The sequence below is a fragment of the Pleurodeles waltl genome, chromosome 1_2, assembly GCF_031143425.1.
Source record: "Pleurodeles waltl isolate 20211129_DDA chromosome 1_2, aPleWal1.hap1.20221129, whole genome shotgun sequence".
Taxonomy (NCBI): domain Eukaryota; kingdom Metazoa; phylum Chordata; class Amphibia; order Caudata; family Salamandridae; genus Pleurodeles; species Pleurodeles waltl.
In genome coordinates this window covers 337,560,248-337,577,656 of record NC_090437.1, presented here as the reverse complement: position 1 = coordinate 337,577,656, position 17,409 = coordinate 337,560,248, and the positions used below count along the sequence as shown (strand labels likewise).

Sequence of the window (17,409 nt, the reverse complement as noted above, 5' to 3'; positions counted from 1 at the left end):
GCCGCTGTTGGTGTGGCATTGGACCATGCCCCACACTTACCCTACCCTGTGTCCAGGAGATTGGTCTCATAAGTCGCTGTACTATTCCTGTATGCAGTGTTTGTTCTTCCTCCATAGGCTAACATTACAGCATCTGAAAAATGCAGTCAACACCTGCAAATTAAAAATTCATAACCTGAAAAGTACTAACCTGATTCTGGTTATCTTAGTATCAAAGTCAGTATAAAAGAAGGTGTTATTTTTATAAACTGGAATTCTTTGAGTTGGAATCTCACTGTACGAGTGCGTGCCTTACATGCTTAGCACTACTCTCTGATATGCCTCTGCTTAACCACACTACCAATAAGAGAACATTTGGGATGTCACTTGTGCCTCGGCGATACCTCTCGGGTTTGCCTGGTCTCTTTGCATTGTCCACTTCATTTTGATTCACAATATAAAGAGCCTCCTTCCTACAACTACCCTATGTTTTTTCAGTGGCAGTGAACTTTGAATACGGAGTAGAGAAAAGTGTCACCTGTCTCTTCTCGATTGTGCTGGGTTTCATTTTCAAAAGATATTTTATTGCCACGAGGCAGGTGGATCACAAACCTTCCTCACCAGAATACTTGCCATCACGTTGAGATTAATATTTGAATGATTTCATGTCCAGATAGTGAAGAAGGAAATACAACAGACAGCCCAATACAAGTCAACTGTTACATTTTTTCTATTGGTTAAAAAAACAAAAAAGAACTGGTAGACAAACAGCTGTCAAAAAAATCATAAAGTGTTTAAAAAATAAAAAAAAAACAGCAGAGCTAAAGACGCACTCCTCCTGGTTTTCACGCTGACCAAAGCAAAACCAAAATAAAATGAAATTAAAATGGCAAAACCAAAATAAAATTAAATGGATTGAGTGTTGAAGCTTTTCAAAACTCTCACCCCCAGTCACAGACCTGGGTTTAATCCATCATTATTCTGCTCGCCACGTCATCCAAGTTTGGACCCAGCCATATGCTAATCAGTCTTCACCCTTCTCCCCAAGGGAAGAATCCAGACCGAACTGCCAAGCTAGGTCTCCCTGGACAGCAAACAAGGATCCTGGGACCGGTTTCGAGGTATCACCCCTCTCAGCCAGGTTAGCTTGAATCCAGTGGTGCAGTGGGCCAGGGAGCCATGTCTGGGCATACCCTTGCCACTTAGGGCACACATAGCAAAACCAAAATAAAATGAGGGATGGAGTATTAAAACTTTTCAAACACTAACTCCCAGTCACAGATCCGGGTTTAATCCATTGTTACACTACTGACCATGACAAAAAAAGAAGTCATTCATTTGATGTTGCTTCTTTAGAGCCGATCCCTGTGACCAGACAGGTACAGAAGAATCACCAGATCAGTTTTGCCCCATTTAGGCCTCAGAGAAGGTAATAGCGCGAGTCCTGCGAAATAATGAGCACAGGACCCATGCAGTCACAAGTATTTACCAGCAGCTGAGAATAATTAAAATTTTAATTTTCCAGTCCCTTAAGTGATGGGTATGCCCAGACGATTGTCTTGTACCAAACTTTGCCACAAGAACCAAGTTATTCCTTACCGATTGTTCTGTGGTGTCTGTTCTTGTTGACATAGGACCCCTTCTGACATTTATGGCTAATTTTACTTCTGGAGCAGGACCAATGTTGATATGCATATGGCTGGTTTGTGTCAGGTTGCACAGTGGGTGTAAAAAAAAAATATATATATATATATATTTTTATATATGGTGGACTAGATTGCAGGCCCACCTAACTACAAGTACACTCATTAATTTAATGAATCCACCCATACGTTTTTTCCTACCCAAATCAGACAGAGTTTCAGCAAGATACGAATATGGCACACCAAGAGCAAATCATTGGTGGGAAGGGACCTACCTACCTGAATACGGGAAAGACACACTCCGGCCGTGAATCAAAATGAAAATACTTTGTATGTAAATATTCAAACGTATGGCTTACCTGAAAATGATGGTGGATACTGGCAAAAGACACTACTTTTCAGGGCATCTTTTTCAGCTGGTTCTAATAATAAATGTGCAACAGAGGTTTCAAAGCCAAGCTCCTATGAGAAAAGAGACAACTGTTAGCAGGGAAAAAAATCTCCTTAAAATGACTATCCTATGGTTAATTTGTATCCTAGTCAAATTTTATGAACCCTGTGATCCAACTACAAATCTGTTTAACAAATGAAGTATCCATGAATAGAGCTCCTTTGTAAGAAGGAACTTCAGTAAAACGTATTCCAAACTTTCCCCAAGCTAATCTCAGAAAGAAAGGGTTTTACATTACTTTGCTACAAGTTTTCATTTAAATTTGAAGAACTGCTAATAAACTGGAATAAAGTCAACATTATCGTGCTTCATATAATGGAGACTTTAATTTTACCTAGTGCTTTCAGATTTCTATACCCTAGTTACTGAAATACGGCAACATTTCTTTTTTGAAGAAAATGAAATGTAAAAACAGTGCCTACAAATGCCACTAAAACAAGGTACATCAAGACAATGTGAAACATCTAAAATTTCTTAAACATGTCACGTTTCATTATATTTATTGCATCTAGCCATTTGTGTACTTGTCTGTATAACGATATGACAAAGCAAAACAATTGCTGTCATTCAATCAAGTCAGAATCAAAGGTACCAGTGAAACTCCTCTAAGCGTTATCCGATTGTTCACTGATACAATTTTGGTGCAACAATCAACTCTGGTTGAACCAGCTACCATTTACAAATATTCAACAACTAATTCAGCACAACTTCCGAAGCATAAGCTGGCTGGCCTGTACACAGTTTTCATTAACCAACTAGTGCCACTGCAGGCCTGAAATGGCTTTAGTCATTAACCACTGTCTGACAGGACAATGTATTTCAGCCGTACTGGTCTTTTCATCTAGTGCAATCAGCAACAGTCTAAAGTAATACAATGGTAAAACAGCTCTAAACCCGTAACTTTTTAAAATATACATTTTATCTTTATATAGCATTCACATCATTAAGACAGCTCAGTGAGTTAAGCAACGTATGCATAGATGTGTGTGTGAGAGTAATGGGCCCAGGTGTAAAGTTACCCATTGGCTACTCCCCTATCTTAGAAACTCAGCATTTAGGGGAGCCCCTGCCACCTGGAAATCAGAATACTGCTGACCTATGAAGGACACTCAAAAGCGACAAACAAAAAGCCTGAGGAAGAAGCATCTGACCTGGCCTCAGCCTTTACAGCCTGGCTGCTGTTCCTGCCAATTTGCACCAAAGTCTACTCATCCTTTAAGCTGCTGTGCTTCCAAACGCGTGAGAGTCGTGCATGGTGTCTACAAAGACCCAGGAACTCCCATGGAGCAGCAGAGCTGTTTCCCAGCTTCTTGCAGGAACCCCAAGAGACCTGAGAGGACTCCGGACTACGAAAATCTTACAGCGGAAAGGTACCACTGCACTCGTACAGGCCTAGCCCTAGCCCTAGCCCTAGCTAAAGTAGGCCACCTGTGCCAAAGTGGCCGCTCTCCAGCCCTCCAGAGACAAAGCCCACAATGGACTTGCCCTTTGTGGACTGACCGACACCACCTGCAGCCTCTGACCGCTGGTCTCCACAACCGCGAGTGCCCCCAGTGGAGAAAACCAGATGCCTCAGGACACCTCTGTACCGGTCGCCCTTGGCCTGTGGAGAAGTGGACCGAAGGTGTCCCTCTGCCCCAGAGCCTCTCAAGACATGAACCCACCTGTTGGTTGTCCTCGACTGGACTCCCTGTCCAAACCTGCAGCCTCTTTCAGCCAGACTGTCCCAACTGACTAACATTGTGCACCCGACAGTACTACACCTCTGCACCCCAATCGCGTATTGCTACCCCATGTAACCTGTTTGTGTGATCCTGATCCCTGCCCAGTACTTAGTTTAAGTCCAGGAGACTGGCCCTGTAAAGTAGCTGTACTATACCTGAATGCAGTACTTGTTATTCTCTCCATAGGATAACATTGCTGCAGAGGGGCCAATCATATGGTAGATGCTCTAGCTGGCATACTGGTGAGTGTAGATCAGCTAAAACAGCACTAAAGAGCTATCAAGTCTGGAGATAGAAGGAAGATAACAGGAGAAGAAATGCTATAGGACAAACCTGTGTATTGGCAGAAAATAATGGGACAAAGCCTAGTGGGATGACCCGACAGAAGCACTCCAAAATAACAAAGGCATTTTGGAAAATACTAGCCAACTGGAGCTGATCTATAGATTTGTAACCTGATCCGGTCATACAACCTGAAATGGGAGTGACACTCCAAGGTGTATCGGGAGAGGGGCGCTAATGCTATGTTCCCTGATGACTCGCCTAGAGGCGACCAGATAGATTCTCGAATAAGCAGATAGATTCTCGAATAAGCAAAAATGTAGAGAAGCCTCTGAAATTTGGGCCAGATGAGACAGAACAAGCCTTAAGCCAAATGGAGCAGGAGAAAGCACCAGGTCCAGAGACCTGTATTTGTCTCAACCTTTAATTTGCATCCCCTACTTAAACTGTGTTAGTAATGTTATCATGAGAGATAATGACATTTCCCCCTCTTGGAGAGGAGTAACTATTGATCCCATAAATAAGGGGAGAAAGGGTGTTCTGACCAACAATAGGCAGATTAGCCCTCATTGATAATAGCCCAAAAAATATTTTTCAGACAGGTCCTCTCTAGACTCCTGGCATGGATTGCAGATTACCACATCCTATCACATTCTCAGTCAGGACTTGGAGTTAAGGTCAGAACGCTGGATTAGGTGTTTTGCTTCAAGACAATATGTTAGAAGTATGTTGACTTGAAGTGGGACCACATACATGTGGCCTTCATGCACATGAGGGCCACTGTTGACCTTGGGCCTAGGGAAAATCTTTGGAAAGTGCTGGGGAATTATGACATCTCGGATGACCTACTAAGGATCTTTATAACCTTACACTCCGAAATCAATTGCCAAATAAGATGGCGAACTGGTTGAGATCTTACCCCAAGAATCTCAAACTGTGGAGTAAGGCAGGGGTGTGTCGTGGCCCCTACGTTGTCCTGTCTATACATTAATGGTGTGGTGGCGTGGCTGGACAATAGTAATCATGATGCCTCGAAATCTGCAGGAATCAGTATCCTGGTACTGATGTTCGCAGATACATTATTGCTCTCCAGAACTCCAATGGGCCTCCAGGTTCTCTTGGACCAGTTTGCCTCCTTTTGCACAACTAGGGGCCTCGAGATAAATGCCGCAAAATCTAAATTGATGGCGAATAAGCCCCATTGTTCAGGAGCAAGATGCTGGTGGAGGGTGCACCCATAGAACAAGTAAAAAAGCTTCGACTATCTGGGCTTGAGATTTGCTGACAATTCCTCTTGGGCCCAACAGATAGATAAAAGCAGGGTTATACTGCAACATAGGGTGACAGCTGTTGTAAGGAAATTCGAAGCTACTTCTAGCACAACAGCCTTGCAAGTCCTTGAAGTCTTTAGGGCAAAATATCTTACTGGGCATACATTCATCAGGTCAATGTTTAATTTACCTAAGAACACCCTTGATAACCATCTATTTTGATCTAGCACTGAATAGGGTCGATTTAGTGGCGCTCTTAAAAATACTAAAATATTGGATACAACTTTGGACAACAGTGGAACTGTCTCCTTATAGTGAGAGTCGAATCGAAATTATTGAGCTAGATAAAAGCATATTCACTCCTTTGCTTATTTAGTACGATCACACATCTTTGTACAATTATTAAAGGAATTATAGCCAATGACAATGGGATAAGCCATAACCTTAAAGGTGAAGAATACCTTCTGGGACTGCATATTATTCAGGCAATGGACTGACCAAAATGTTAAGGGCCTCACTGCAAAGTTCCCCCTTTATAAATGTACCCACAGCTGTAATCCATATCTATTAGGATCAGGCCCAGCTATGCAAAACAAAAATAAACAAAAAAATAATAATTTGAATTGGTAACCTACCTCTTAAAACAATTACAGCTAGATGGCCAATGACACCACCTTCCCCATTTACCGTCCCCTCTGCCACTTGTCACCAGAGACATAAGAGCATTTCTTATTCTTTTGTCCTGTTTATCTGACTCCAAATATAAGGTGGACCGTTCCTATTTGTAGACTGTTAGGAATCCTACGCTTTTGTGAGGCACTCGGACACCTGAGGTGCGACCACTCAGCAAGTTGTTTTTGCCATTTCTAGGTACTTTAATTGGGCTTGGCAAAATAGATCTTTGAAACTCGACGAGGCCCTATATTCTCAAATAGATTTGCTTGTTTCATTGTATACCTTAGAGGGTAGCTTTCTCAAGCTACACATATGTAACTCTAGGATTGGTTTCAGTCAGTGACAGCTCAATTTTTGCTCTTTCACCAAAACCCATAATTAGGGTGAAAAAAAAATTTCCCTTTCTCTTTCATATGCTATATGTGCATTTCCTGATCTTTACTGTTTGCACTTTGTAACAACATGTACATGAATAATGGTTTTAATTATGATTACTCTTGGTTTTTGCACTGTGGTTGCAGATATACTCTTAAAAAGTTTAACATACGTACTTTCCCCTTTACATGGCTGCATGTGCACATTAAGATTGGTACTGCCTGAACTTTGTAAAAAAAAAAAAAAAAAAAAACCTACCATGAATGAGGGTTCTCAATTGTGATTGTTCTTGTATTGTAAATGGAGATACATGTTTTTATTGTATATTTAACTACAAGTTGTGTTGTACTTTTATGGTTTTCTAAAATAAAATAAAAACTAATAAAAAGCAATGAGATATTTGAGATGTCAAACAAAAATAACTTTAAAATAAAATACTAGGTTCAGTGCAAAAAATCATTTACCGTTTCAGGTAATCTTCGAGGGCTTTTACCAGGTGTCAGCTGTGCAACTGAAAAAATCCTAAAATAAAACAAAATACATTAATTAAAACTCTAAACAAAATTAGCAACTTTTTGGACCATTAAAATATTGATTGTGTGCTTCGTATCTGTCCGTTGCGATTTCTCTCAGTTCGCCCCGGTCATCAGAAAGCATCGTTATTATAGGGAGATATTGTGACAAGTGAAGCAGTCTCAGCTACATCTGTGTATCAATCTCCCGTGCATTATCAAGGCATGCACATTAATTCAAACAGGACATTTATTAACTTCGAACAGACCTTTAAGAAGTGTAACCTCTGTAGAGTCATGCAACTTAGGAAATACTCTTTGAATGAAGATCACATTGTAACACCTTAAAAACACACAAATATTTTACAATATATGTGAATTAAGGATAGGTTTAGGGCTGTATGGTTACTACCACCTTCACCCCAACCACAATATCCACTCAAATGTATCATCAAGTTTCCCCTACAGATGCATGACCCTTAAGGATCACTTTCTTGGTACCAGGCTGGATAACACTAAAAGTTTTAAAATCCAAACGAAAGAAATCCAAAATGTAAGATCCCAGTGACAACACAAAATCACTTCCCTTGATAAACAGAAAGAATTTGAGAGCGCATACAAGCCAGATGAAGGATTCTAATGCTGTGGCCAAAATGGCTTGGGCTAACTTTTCAACAAAAAGAAACGGGGCTCTGCAACAGGGACTAGGCCACAGGAAAGACACCAAGCACCATTACTGAGAGAGAAGATCCTCCCCCTCATTGTAGAGTTCAAAAAGGCTGGGGGGGGTGTAAGAGGTCACCAGAGCACATGGATGCCATTAATGACAACCTACACTTCTAACTCTTCTGCTGTTTGTCAATTACTTTGGGGGAACATCCCCCAGGAAACATTTTTCCACAAATTATATTTTTGTGAAATGCACACTTGTGACAAGAAAGACCAATCTCTATGACAAGTTCTTCTCACTGGTCAGGTCAAATTCAGAAACAAATTCACTACAAAACTGACATGTAAGGCAGTGCAGTGATTGTGCAGGAAGTCAATGATATTAAGTGATTAGGTGGTCAGGGCCAGGAATATATCCTTCAAGTGCAGAGTGCTGGATAGGACAATGGCAAGCAACGAGCGTAGTTCAGGGCCTCGTGATGGGAGTTACAAGCATTGTTGTTAGATATCTGTGAATCCTAAACTATGGTGCAATAAATGTTAGGCCTAAACTGTAGCATGCAGCGATGTTAAGCAAGTGTTGTCTCGTACACTCTCACTAGATAAGAAATACATGTGAAAGTGCAATAGTTTGTATTTAGAGAACTAATAATAATTATTAAATGAAGGCGGAACTTATACGAGTAAAGGACTTTAAATAGAATCCAGGACTATTCCTAATCAAGAACTAGTGCTGTACATTTAAGTTGTCTGATAACTTATTCTTGAGTCAATAAGCTCTTTCTCCATCATAAACTTGTATCCTATCACCTATTGGGAAAATCAGAAACTGCTTACATAGCTGATAAAACTAAAGCTTTGTATACCAGTTTGTGCAGGAATGCCTAACTCATATGCTCTTGTGTCTATTCTCGCATGTATGAGGCTGTCAAAACATATGCCTGAGAGACCTCATAGTGCAAAAGATAACACTGACCACTGGCAGGGAGGAATACAAGGCTCTCCGATCTGTCAAGAAAAGGAGGTCTTGTCTGCAAGATTTCTATTTTGTCCATCTGAAGGACATGGAGCAGGAATGAGAACCAGAACTTGAGAGGCAAAGGCCAGGGCTAAGCTTCATGATCACAGACAGCCCTTGGAACTGGAGGAGTTCCACATTCAATTCAACTTCAAAGAATCTGTCCACTAGAGATCAGAACATTCTCTTTCCCTCCCACCCCCATTCATCTCGGAGTTGGTGTTCAGGTGCGCTGCACAGGTGAACATGGATGGACAACATCTACATCCTTGAATATGGGCCGGCAGCACTACCTAAATGATTTCCCACCTCATGTGATCAACTCAGATGCTTGCTCATGTAGTCAGCTCATTGTCTAAATCTGAAACAGACACTTTCAGACAAATGTCATAGTGAAAAGCCCAAAGAGACAGAGCTACTGCAAGCAAGGTGGTACAGGGTTGTTGGTACCTCACATTACAAAGGGTTTTGTTGTTGTCTGTATGAATCATAACCAATATCACCACTGGCAAGAAGGATTTCAGTTCAAGGAAAATTGGCTTCACCTCCAGTAAGATGATATGGATAAGTTACTTACCTGTAAATCCTAGTTCTCTTCCAGGGGTATCCTCATCAAAGTCATAAACATTGAATATTCCCGCCCTTGTGCGGGGACCCCGGAGCATATATAAAATATACACATATTATACATGTGTAACAAACAGTCATGCAGGCTATCATGTCAAAAACAGGCTAAAATGCTTTATTTCTATGATGTTTTTATTTTTTATTTTTATTTTTTATATTAAATACTACAATAGAGCATAAATATGTACCCAAGCTCCTAAAACTAGGCTTAGGGAAGTAAGCAGTAGCAAACTCTAGAGAAAAATTAGAAAAAACTGCATTGAAAAACAATGAAGCATTCTTGGCCAATAGGCTGCATGCAGGTTAACACAGGAGAACCATAAAAACTTTGGCACCGTGCCTTTAAGACCCTGAGCACCTCCAGTATCCCACCATGCCTCAGGGGTGAAGGAAAGGTGACAGTTCGTTCACAGTTAGGTCAGTTCTTTTTACGGTGACAATTTGTATAACTGATTCCAGACACAGTCTGTCCTGCACTTCTAGGAGACGTGCGTCCGGGGAGGAGGGTGGGTTGTTTATGACTTTGATGAGGGTACCCCTGGAAGAGAACTAGGATTTACAGGTAAGTAACTTATCCTTCTCTTCCAGGGGATCCTCATCAATAGTCATAACCATTGAATAGATTAGCAAGCCCATCCCTAAACCCAGCGGACTGTCCGATAGAAGTGCAGGAATAGATATGTCTTACGCAAATAGATTTCTTAGAGAGGCCTGCCCCACTTGGGCATCCGCTCTTGCATCTGAGTCTAAACAATAATGTCTTGTAAACGTATGGACAGACTTCCATGTAGCAGCCTTACAAATCTCAGATATCGGAACATTGTTAATGAGAGCAGCAGTAGCCGCTTTACCCCTTGTGGAATGCGCTCTAGGCCGCGCTAGTAATTGTTTATTAGCTAGCTGGTAAGTATTAACAATACAAGAAAATATCCATCTTGATATTGTTCGCTTAGATGCTGCCTCTCCTGTCCTTAAATGACCATAGTTTACAAACAAGCGGTTAGAGTGTCTAATCGATTTTGTCTTGTCCAGATAACATTTCAGCACTCTTTTCAAGTCTAATGAGTGCAATGCTTTCTCTGCCGGAGTCTCCGGATTGGGAAAGAACGTCGGTAAAGATATGGTCTGATTAATATGGAATTCTGACACCACCTTCGGAAGGAAAGATGGGTGAGTTCGAAGAACCACTCTATTGTCATGAAAAACCGTGTACGGTTCTTTTGAAGACAAGGCCTGGATTTCACTGACCCTCCTCGCTGAAGTAATGGCCACTAGAAAAACCGTCTTCCACGTAAGGTGTTGTAAAGAGGCCTTATGTATAGGCTCGAAAGGAGGGCCCATAAGTTTTGCCAGGACTATGTTGAGTTCCCATGGAGGAGAAGGCCTCCGAATTGGCGGAAAAACTTTCTTCAAACCCTCTAAGAAATCCTCTAAGAAATCCTTGACTACAGGTTTTGTAAAGAAGGATTCCTGAGAAGGTGACTTGCGATAGGCTGTAATAGCAGACAAATGTACCTTAATAGATGATACCTGCAGACCGGACTTCGCTAGATGAAGCAAATAGGACAGTATGACATCCTCCAGCGCCCGTATGGGATTATGACCTTTCTGACAGCACCATATGTAGAATCTCTTCCACTTAAAAGCGTAAGAACGCCGCGTGGAAGGCCGTTTGGACTCTTTCAAGATGTTCATGCACTCCTGCGAGAGCCCTAGGTGCCCATACTGCAGGAATTCAGGAGCCATGCTGTTAAGCTCAGAGAGGGTAGGTTGGGATGTAGAATCCTGCCCTCCATTCTGCTCAGAAGATCCGGTCTGCACGGCAGCCTCCTGTGAGGTTTTTCCGACAGGTTGAGGAGATCCGTGTACCAGAACTGTCGGGGACATTGTGGCGCTATAAGAATCATTCTGGTCCTGGATCTGTAAAGTTTGCTGATCACTGCCGGAATGAGTGGAATCGGCGGAAAAGCGTAAAGAAAAATCCCTGACCAGTCGATCAACAGGGCATTCCCTCGAGATCCCGGACGGTAGAACCTGAATGCGAAGTCTGGGCATTTCTTGTTTACTTCGTCTGCGAAGAGATCCAGTTGAGGCCGACCCCATTGCGCGAAGATGTATTCTGCGACTTCGCCGTGTAGGACCCAATCGTGAATGTCCTCCAGGTGTCTGCTTAGAAAGTCTGCTTCCACGTTCTGCTGACCTGGCAGGTGAACTGCTGTAATTGACATTCCTCTGGCCAGGAGCCAATGCCATAGGGGTAGGGACCTCGTTCCCCCTTGTTTGTTCAAGTAATACATCGTGGTTGTATTGTCCGTCTGTATCAAGAGAGTTTTCCCCTGAATTAGCGGTATGAAAGACTTGAGAGCCAGATGGACCGCTCTGAGTTCTAGCAGATTGATGTGGTACTGCTTTTCCTTGTCTGACCACAGACCCTGCGCTTGAAAAGGACCCAAATGAGCCCCCCCATCCCTGAAGAGATGCATCCGTTACTAGGGTGTCGGATGGAAGCACCTGGTGAAACGGAGCACCCACTGACAGGTGAGGTCTGTGCATCCACCATCTCAATGACTGAAGTGCTACCGCCGGTAGCCGCACTGTGTCCTCCCAGCGACCTGTTCTTTGGCTCCAGTTGGTCTCCAATGCCTCTTGGAGGGGTCTCATGTGGAGTCTGGCACAGTATTGGGACAATAAAAATGCACGATGCCATGGAGCCCAGCAGTGATGTCACCTGACGTGCCGTAGGTGCGCTGGCTCTCAACAGGTCCTGGCACTTCCCGTCTATTGAGGATAGTCGTTCCTCCGAAGGATACACTTTTTGGAGTTCTGTGTTTATGATAGCTCCTAGGTAGTGAAGATTCTGCGTTGGAATCAAGGTTGACTTCTGGTAATTGACCTGAAGACCTAGAGCTTCGCAAACTCCTAGTACAATGTCCCGATGGCTTCTCGCCTGCTCCGGAGAAGAAGCCTTTAGTAGCCAGTCGTCTAGGTATGGATATATGTATATCCTTTGTCTTCGGAGATGTGCCGCCACCACTGCCATACATTTCGAGAAAACTCTTGGGGCAGATTTCAGGCCAAAGGGTAGAACTCTGAACTGGTAATGCTGTAACGCTACTCGGAAGCGCAGGAATTTTCGATGTTTGGGAGCTATCGGGATGTGAAAGTACGCATCCTGTAGGTCGATGGAGCACATCCAGTCTCCCTGATGCAGTTGAGGGAAAATCTGGTGAAGCGCTAGCATTCTGAACTTCTGCTTCCTTATGTATTTGTTCAGCAGCCGTAGGTCCAGAATTGGCCTGAAAACGCCCTCTCGACCCTTCTTTGCCACTAGAAAGTAACGGGAGTAGACCCCCTGTCCTCTGTGTGCAGGTGGAACCTTTTCTATGGCATTCTTTTTTAGGAGGGCGAGAGCCTCCTTGCGTAGCAAGCTGAGATGAGATGGATTGTCTTTGGTTGGTGGCAAGCGTGGTGGAGGCTGTTTGAAAAGAAGAGAATAGCCATGTTCGAAAATATTGAGCACCCATTTGTCTCTTGTGATAGAGTGCCACTCGTGAAGATCAGCCGTAATACTTCCCCCCCACCGGAGTGGTGTACAGTGTCGAGGGAAGCGAGATTTCATTGCTTGGTGGGTGCTTTCGGAGTTGACTGCTGAGGTCTACTTGACCCTCGCTCCCTTGTGTTTCTCCTTTGAAAAAGAGGGCGTCCCTGTCGTTGCTGTGACCTTTGCGACCAATGAGGGGTTTGAACCCTCTGCTGGAAAGGGCGCCTGTCATACGGCCTGTACCTCTGCCTGAAATCTTTCTTTCTTTCTTTCGAGGCCCACCGCCTTCATGGTATCCACCTCGGTCTTCATGCGGGCCCATCTCTTCGTCTGCATGGGCACCGAATAGAGAGTTCCCGGCAAACGGAAGATTCAGGATGCGTTGTTGTGCTTCCTGTTTCAAGCCAGTGAGCCTCAGCCAGGAAGATCTCCTCGCACAGATACCATGTGCGTATCCATGAGCAGCCAAATCCGCCCCATCTGCTGCCGCGCTGATAACCTGGTTGGATACCAGGCATCCTTCTTGTAGTATCTCCTGGAAATCTTGTCTGTCTTCTCTGGGCAATTTTTCTGTAAATCTACTGAGCGAGTCCCACAGAGAACGATCATACCTGCCCAGGAGCGCAGACGCACTGGAGACCTTCATTGCTGAAGCCGCTGTCCCGCATATCTTTCTCCCTAGTGAGTCTAGATGCCTGCTCTCTTTATCCGGGGGCACCGTGGATGAAGATGCCACCGAGTGGGTCTTTCGGGCGGCAGCTATGATAACCGAGTCCGGTGGCGGATCCTTTCTAAGGAATAAAGGGTCTTGTTCTGGAGCCTTGTATTTTTTGAGAATTCTAGCCGGGGCATACTTAAGCGAGGCTGGGGCCAGAAAAGTGTCCATGGTTGGCTGCAACAAGCCAGGCACTAGAGGCAGCAACTTTTTTGACGCTGATCTCTGTTGCAGAGTCTCAAAGATGACCGATGAGGAGGTAGATGGTTCTGGAACCTCTATGTTGAGTTTCTGCGCTCCTCTTAGCAACACCTCGTTGAATGTGGTAATGTCATCCACCGGTGAGACTCTAGCAGGTGGTGAATCTGTTAGGGTGGGTGAGTAACGCCCGACAGATGAACCTGATGAAGACCAAGAGGGTGATCTTCTTGACCGCGACCTGGATCTTCGTTGAGAGCGAGACCTGCTGCGAGACGCTGAAGCCGAGCGCCTAGGCCTCGCGGTCGGTTGGCGAGGAGCTGAACGAGCCCGTTCTGCCCTGGCTGTCGGTGATGGCGTTCTTGGCAGGGAGGCAGTAGGTGAATACATTCGCGAATATTGCGAATCTGGGGAGGCCGCTGGTCTGTTGAGGCTCTCCAGCCATCTCGGAGATAGGTTGATGGGCGAGACATGCCCAGATGATGCCGCTCTTGACCGAGAAGAGTCGCTCGGTATGGAGACCACTGGAGATGGCGCCTTGTCTGGCGTGGGGCGATGTTCTGCTCCCTGTGGGACAGGTAAAACCTGTGCCGACGTCGATGGCTGTTTCGACGTCGAAGGGCGCCCAGCCGGTTGCTCATGCCTCGACGTTGAGTGCCTCGACGTTGAGTGCCGTGACGTTGAACGGCAATCCTTGGACCTCGACTTGCTCGCCGTCGTGTGCCTCGACGTGGAGCGATGGGAGGTCGACGGCGGATGTCTCTCGTGCCGTCGTGGTGATTTCGACGTCGTGTGTCCTGACGTCGGGGGGGGGGCGCACAGCCTTTGGCGGCGACCGGGCACGCCGGCGATGGCTCGACGTCGATCGGCGGGCTGCCGTCGACGGAGACCTGCCCCTGCTCTGATGTTCCCCCGACGGTGTTCCCTTCGACGTCGGGCGTGTCGCCGTCGATCTATGCCGGTGAGACGGTGGTAGCGACGACGGTGAACAAACCGGTACTTTCCTACCTGTCGACGTCGACCGGGCCATTCTCTCCTGAGAATGGCCTTCTGGCTGTCTGGGAAGTGAGGAGGACGATGTTCTTTGCCTCTCCTGAAGCCCATGTAGCCGGATCTTCTCTCTGTCTTTCAGAGTCCTCCTAGACATGTTCTTGCAGTACTTAGAAGTGTCAGGGCAGTGACTCTGAGGCAGGCACACTATGCATAGAGAGTGGGGATCTGACTGGGCCTTCTTCTTCCCACAAGCAGGGCATTTGACAAAAAGTCAAGGCATTTTTCTGTCAGAAAAAACCTGCCTAGCTCAGACAAAGGTGTTATTTGTCGAGTGAAAAGTGAAAAAAAACGCTTATTAAAAGAATTTTTCTGAGAAAAACTCAGAAAAACTGAGAGCTCAATGCTCCAGGATCCTCTCAGAAGAAGCCGGAAAAAAGAACTGACCTAACTGTGAACCAACTGTCACCTTTCCTTCACCCCTGAGGCATGGTGGGATACTGGAGGTGCTCAGGGTCTTAAAGGCACGGTGCCAAAGTTTTTATGGTTCTCCTGTGTTAACCTGCATGCAGCCTATTGGCTAAGAATGCTTCATTGTTTTTCAATGCAGTTTTTTCTAATTTTTCTTTAGAGTTTGCTACTGCTTACTTCCCTAAGCCTAGTTTTAGGAGCTTGGGTACATATTTATGCTCTATTGTAGTATTTAATATAAAAAATAAACTTCATAGAAATAAAGCATTTTAGCCTGTTTTTGACATGATAGCCTGCATGACTGTTTGTTACACATGTATAATATGTGTATATTTTATATATGCTCCGGGGTCCCCGCACAAGGGCGGGAATATTCAATGTATATGACTACTGATGAGGATCCCCTGGAAGAGAAGCAGAATTACATTTTAGGAGTTTAACAAGACCAAGATGACTAGTTCCCCACAATGCGTCTGCCCCCATACATACACACAGTCCGTGATGACTGAGATGCAGATTGGACAGTGGGAAGGGCATTTCCTTAACAGGTTGGAAGCATCAATCCACAACTGCAAAAAGTCAGTACCAACGATGGCTAGGATGAAAACACAAGTGGAGGTGGGCATGGAGAACCTGCCCTGCGCAAGAGGCCTGTTGTCCCAGAAGCCACTATAACCGATAGTCTAGTGTAGGAAGCTGGCTCTTTATATGGTATGCCAAATAAAGGTATACCCTGCGAAGAGTCCATGGGTTCCCTTACTAGTGGACAGCGCTTGCTCTACCCATCCCAAGGTGCTCTTTTAGTGGGCAATGTGGTCGAGCAGCCTTAGGCTTATCAGAGAGGAGTGTTAGAGACATCTGCAAATACACATAGTCAATAAATAAGACTCATGACTCATTAAGGCGATCCACACCAATTTACAAAAATAACTATCTTTATATATATTTTGGCACCAGAATCAATATCAGGTAAGAACGTTTTGAAGGAAAAGTTTAGAAAAGTAGCCACACTGCAATTCTTAAAAGCTGCAATGTTATCCTGTGGAGGGAAAAATACGGCAAACAGGTATTGTACAGTGGACGTAGGGGACCAATCTGCTGGAATTAACGTAAGTATTGGGCAATGGTCAAGGCCATACTACCAGGTCACACTGGGTGGCACTGCGGTAGCTGGGTGCAGGGATGTAGTATGGCGTTGGGTGTCCAATGTTAGTCAATGTGGATTGGTCCAGATGTAAAGAGGATGCAGGTTAGGACTGGGGTCCAGTCAGGGTGAGCCACCCAGTAGGCTCAGGTCTTGTGATACTTGGGGACATAGGGACACCAGGAGTACCCTTCTCCTCTGGCCTGAGCGTCCAAGTGCAGAGGGTTCTTAGACATTCGTGAGTCAGTCACAGGCAGCAGTCGCGGTGGAGGGGGCCCATAGAAACATTCTGCAGGTGTTGACTGGGGGACCAGTCCAGGTGAACCCACAAGTGGCCTAAAGTCTCACGAACCTGGGGGATGCAGACACACCAGTGGGTCTTCTTGGTGTGGGGCTTCCGGATGCACAGGTGCAGTGGACCATTAGATTGCCGTCACTGGAGGCAGTCGCAGTTGAGGGGGTCTGCAAAAAGAGGCTGCAGGCATCGGAGTGAAGTTTGCAGGGGGAAATCTCATTAATTACGTTCTCTGGAGAGGCTGAGAAAAACATTAGCACCACTGGCCCACTTCAACACAGGGCTGGGAGGCTTTGGTGTAGTGGTGCTGTCCCGCATCAGGTTTTGGCGGTCCGGAGTCCTCTTCAGCCATTCTTGGGTGCCTGCAAGGATGCAGGGGAACAGCTTTGATACTCCACTGGAGTTCTCTTGCACTGGGTGAAGGATAGCAGTCTTCCCGGGCTTTTGAAAGTTTCAGCAGCTGTGGGATGAGGCAACTTTGGCACTATTGTCAAAGTTAGCAGGCTGGCTGGCAGGGATGGCCCTGAGTCCATCACTGGTCTTCAGTTCTCACTTATACGTCTCGGGAGTGAACGGGATAGGATTTCCTGGTGCCAGGAGCTTGCCTAAATACTGAATATAGGGACATTCCGGCAAGTGTACTGCAGTAACCAAGGGGCTACTTACTCCTCCTAGGGTCACTACACCCCCTATATGACCACTTCCTGTGTGAAGTGGGCATAACCCTGTCCTAGTGTTCCTAATTTGGCCAACACCAAGATGTCAGAATTCTAAATGTTGCATCCACATTAGGCAGCTGACCTTAGGAGTGGTTCTGACCTGAGAGGTG

The 17,409-nt window shown here is 45.0% G+C and overlaps 1 protein-coding gene and 1 non-coding gene across 2 annotated transcripts in view; both read right to left on the bottom strand.

Annotated features, from left to right (window-relative positions):
- Window positions 1–17,409, bottom strand: part of HAUS6 (HAUS augmin like complex subunit 6) — a 356,865-nt gene that overhangs the window by 197,415 nt on the left and 142,041 nt on the right. Inside the window, exons 13-14 of the mRNA XM_069239436.1 lie at window positions 6,865–6,922; window positions 1,982–2,084 (exon numbers count right to left, since the gene is read on the bottom strand). Of these exons, the coding sequence (XP_069095537.1) occupies window positions 1,982–2,084; window positions 6,865–6,922 (161 nt within the window). The remainder of the gene's footprint in view (window positions 1–1,981; window positions 2,085–6,864; window positions 6,923–17,409) is intronic.
- LOC138257635 (small Cajal body-specific RNA 8) lies at window positions 6,994–7,123 on the bottom strand. Its single transcript, XR_011198388.1, has one exon. It is a non-coding gene; the product is annotated as a small Cajal body-specific RNA 8 (non-coding RNA).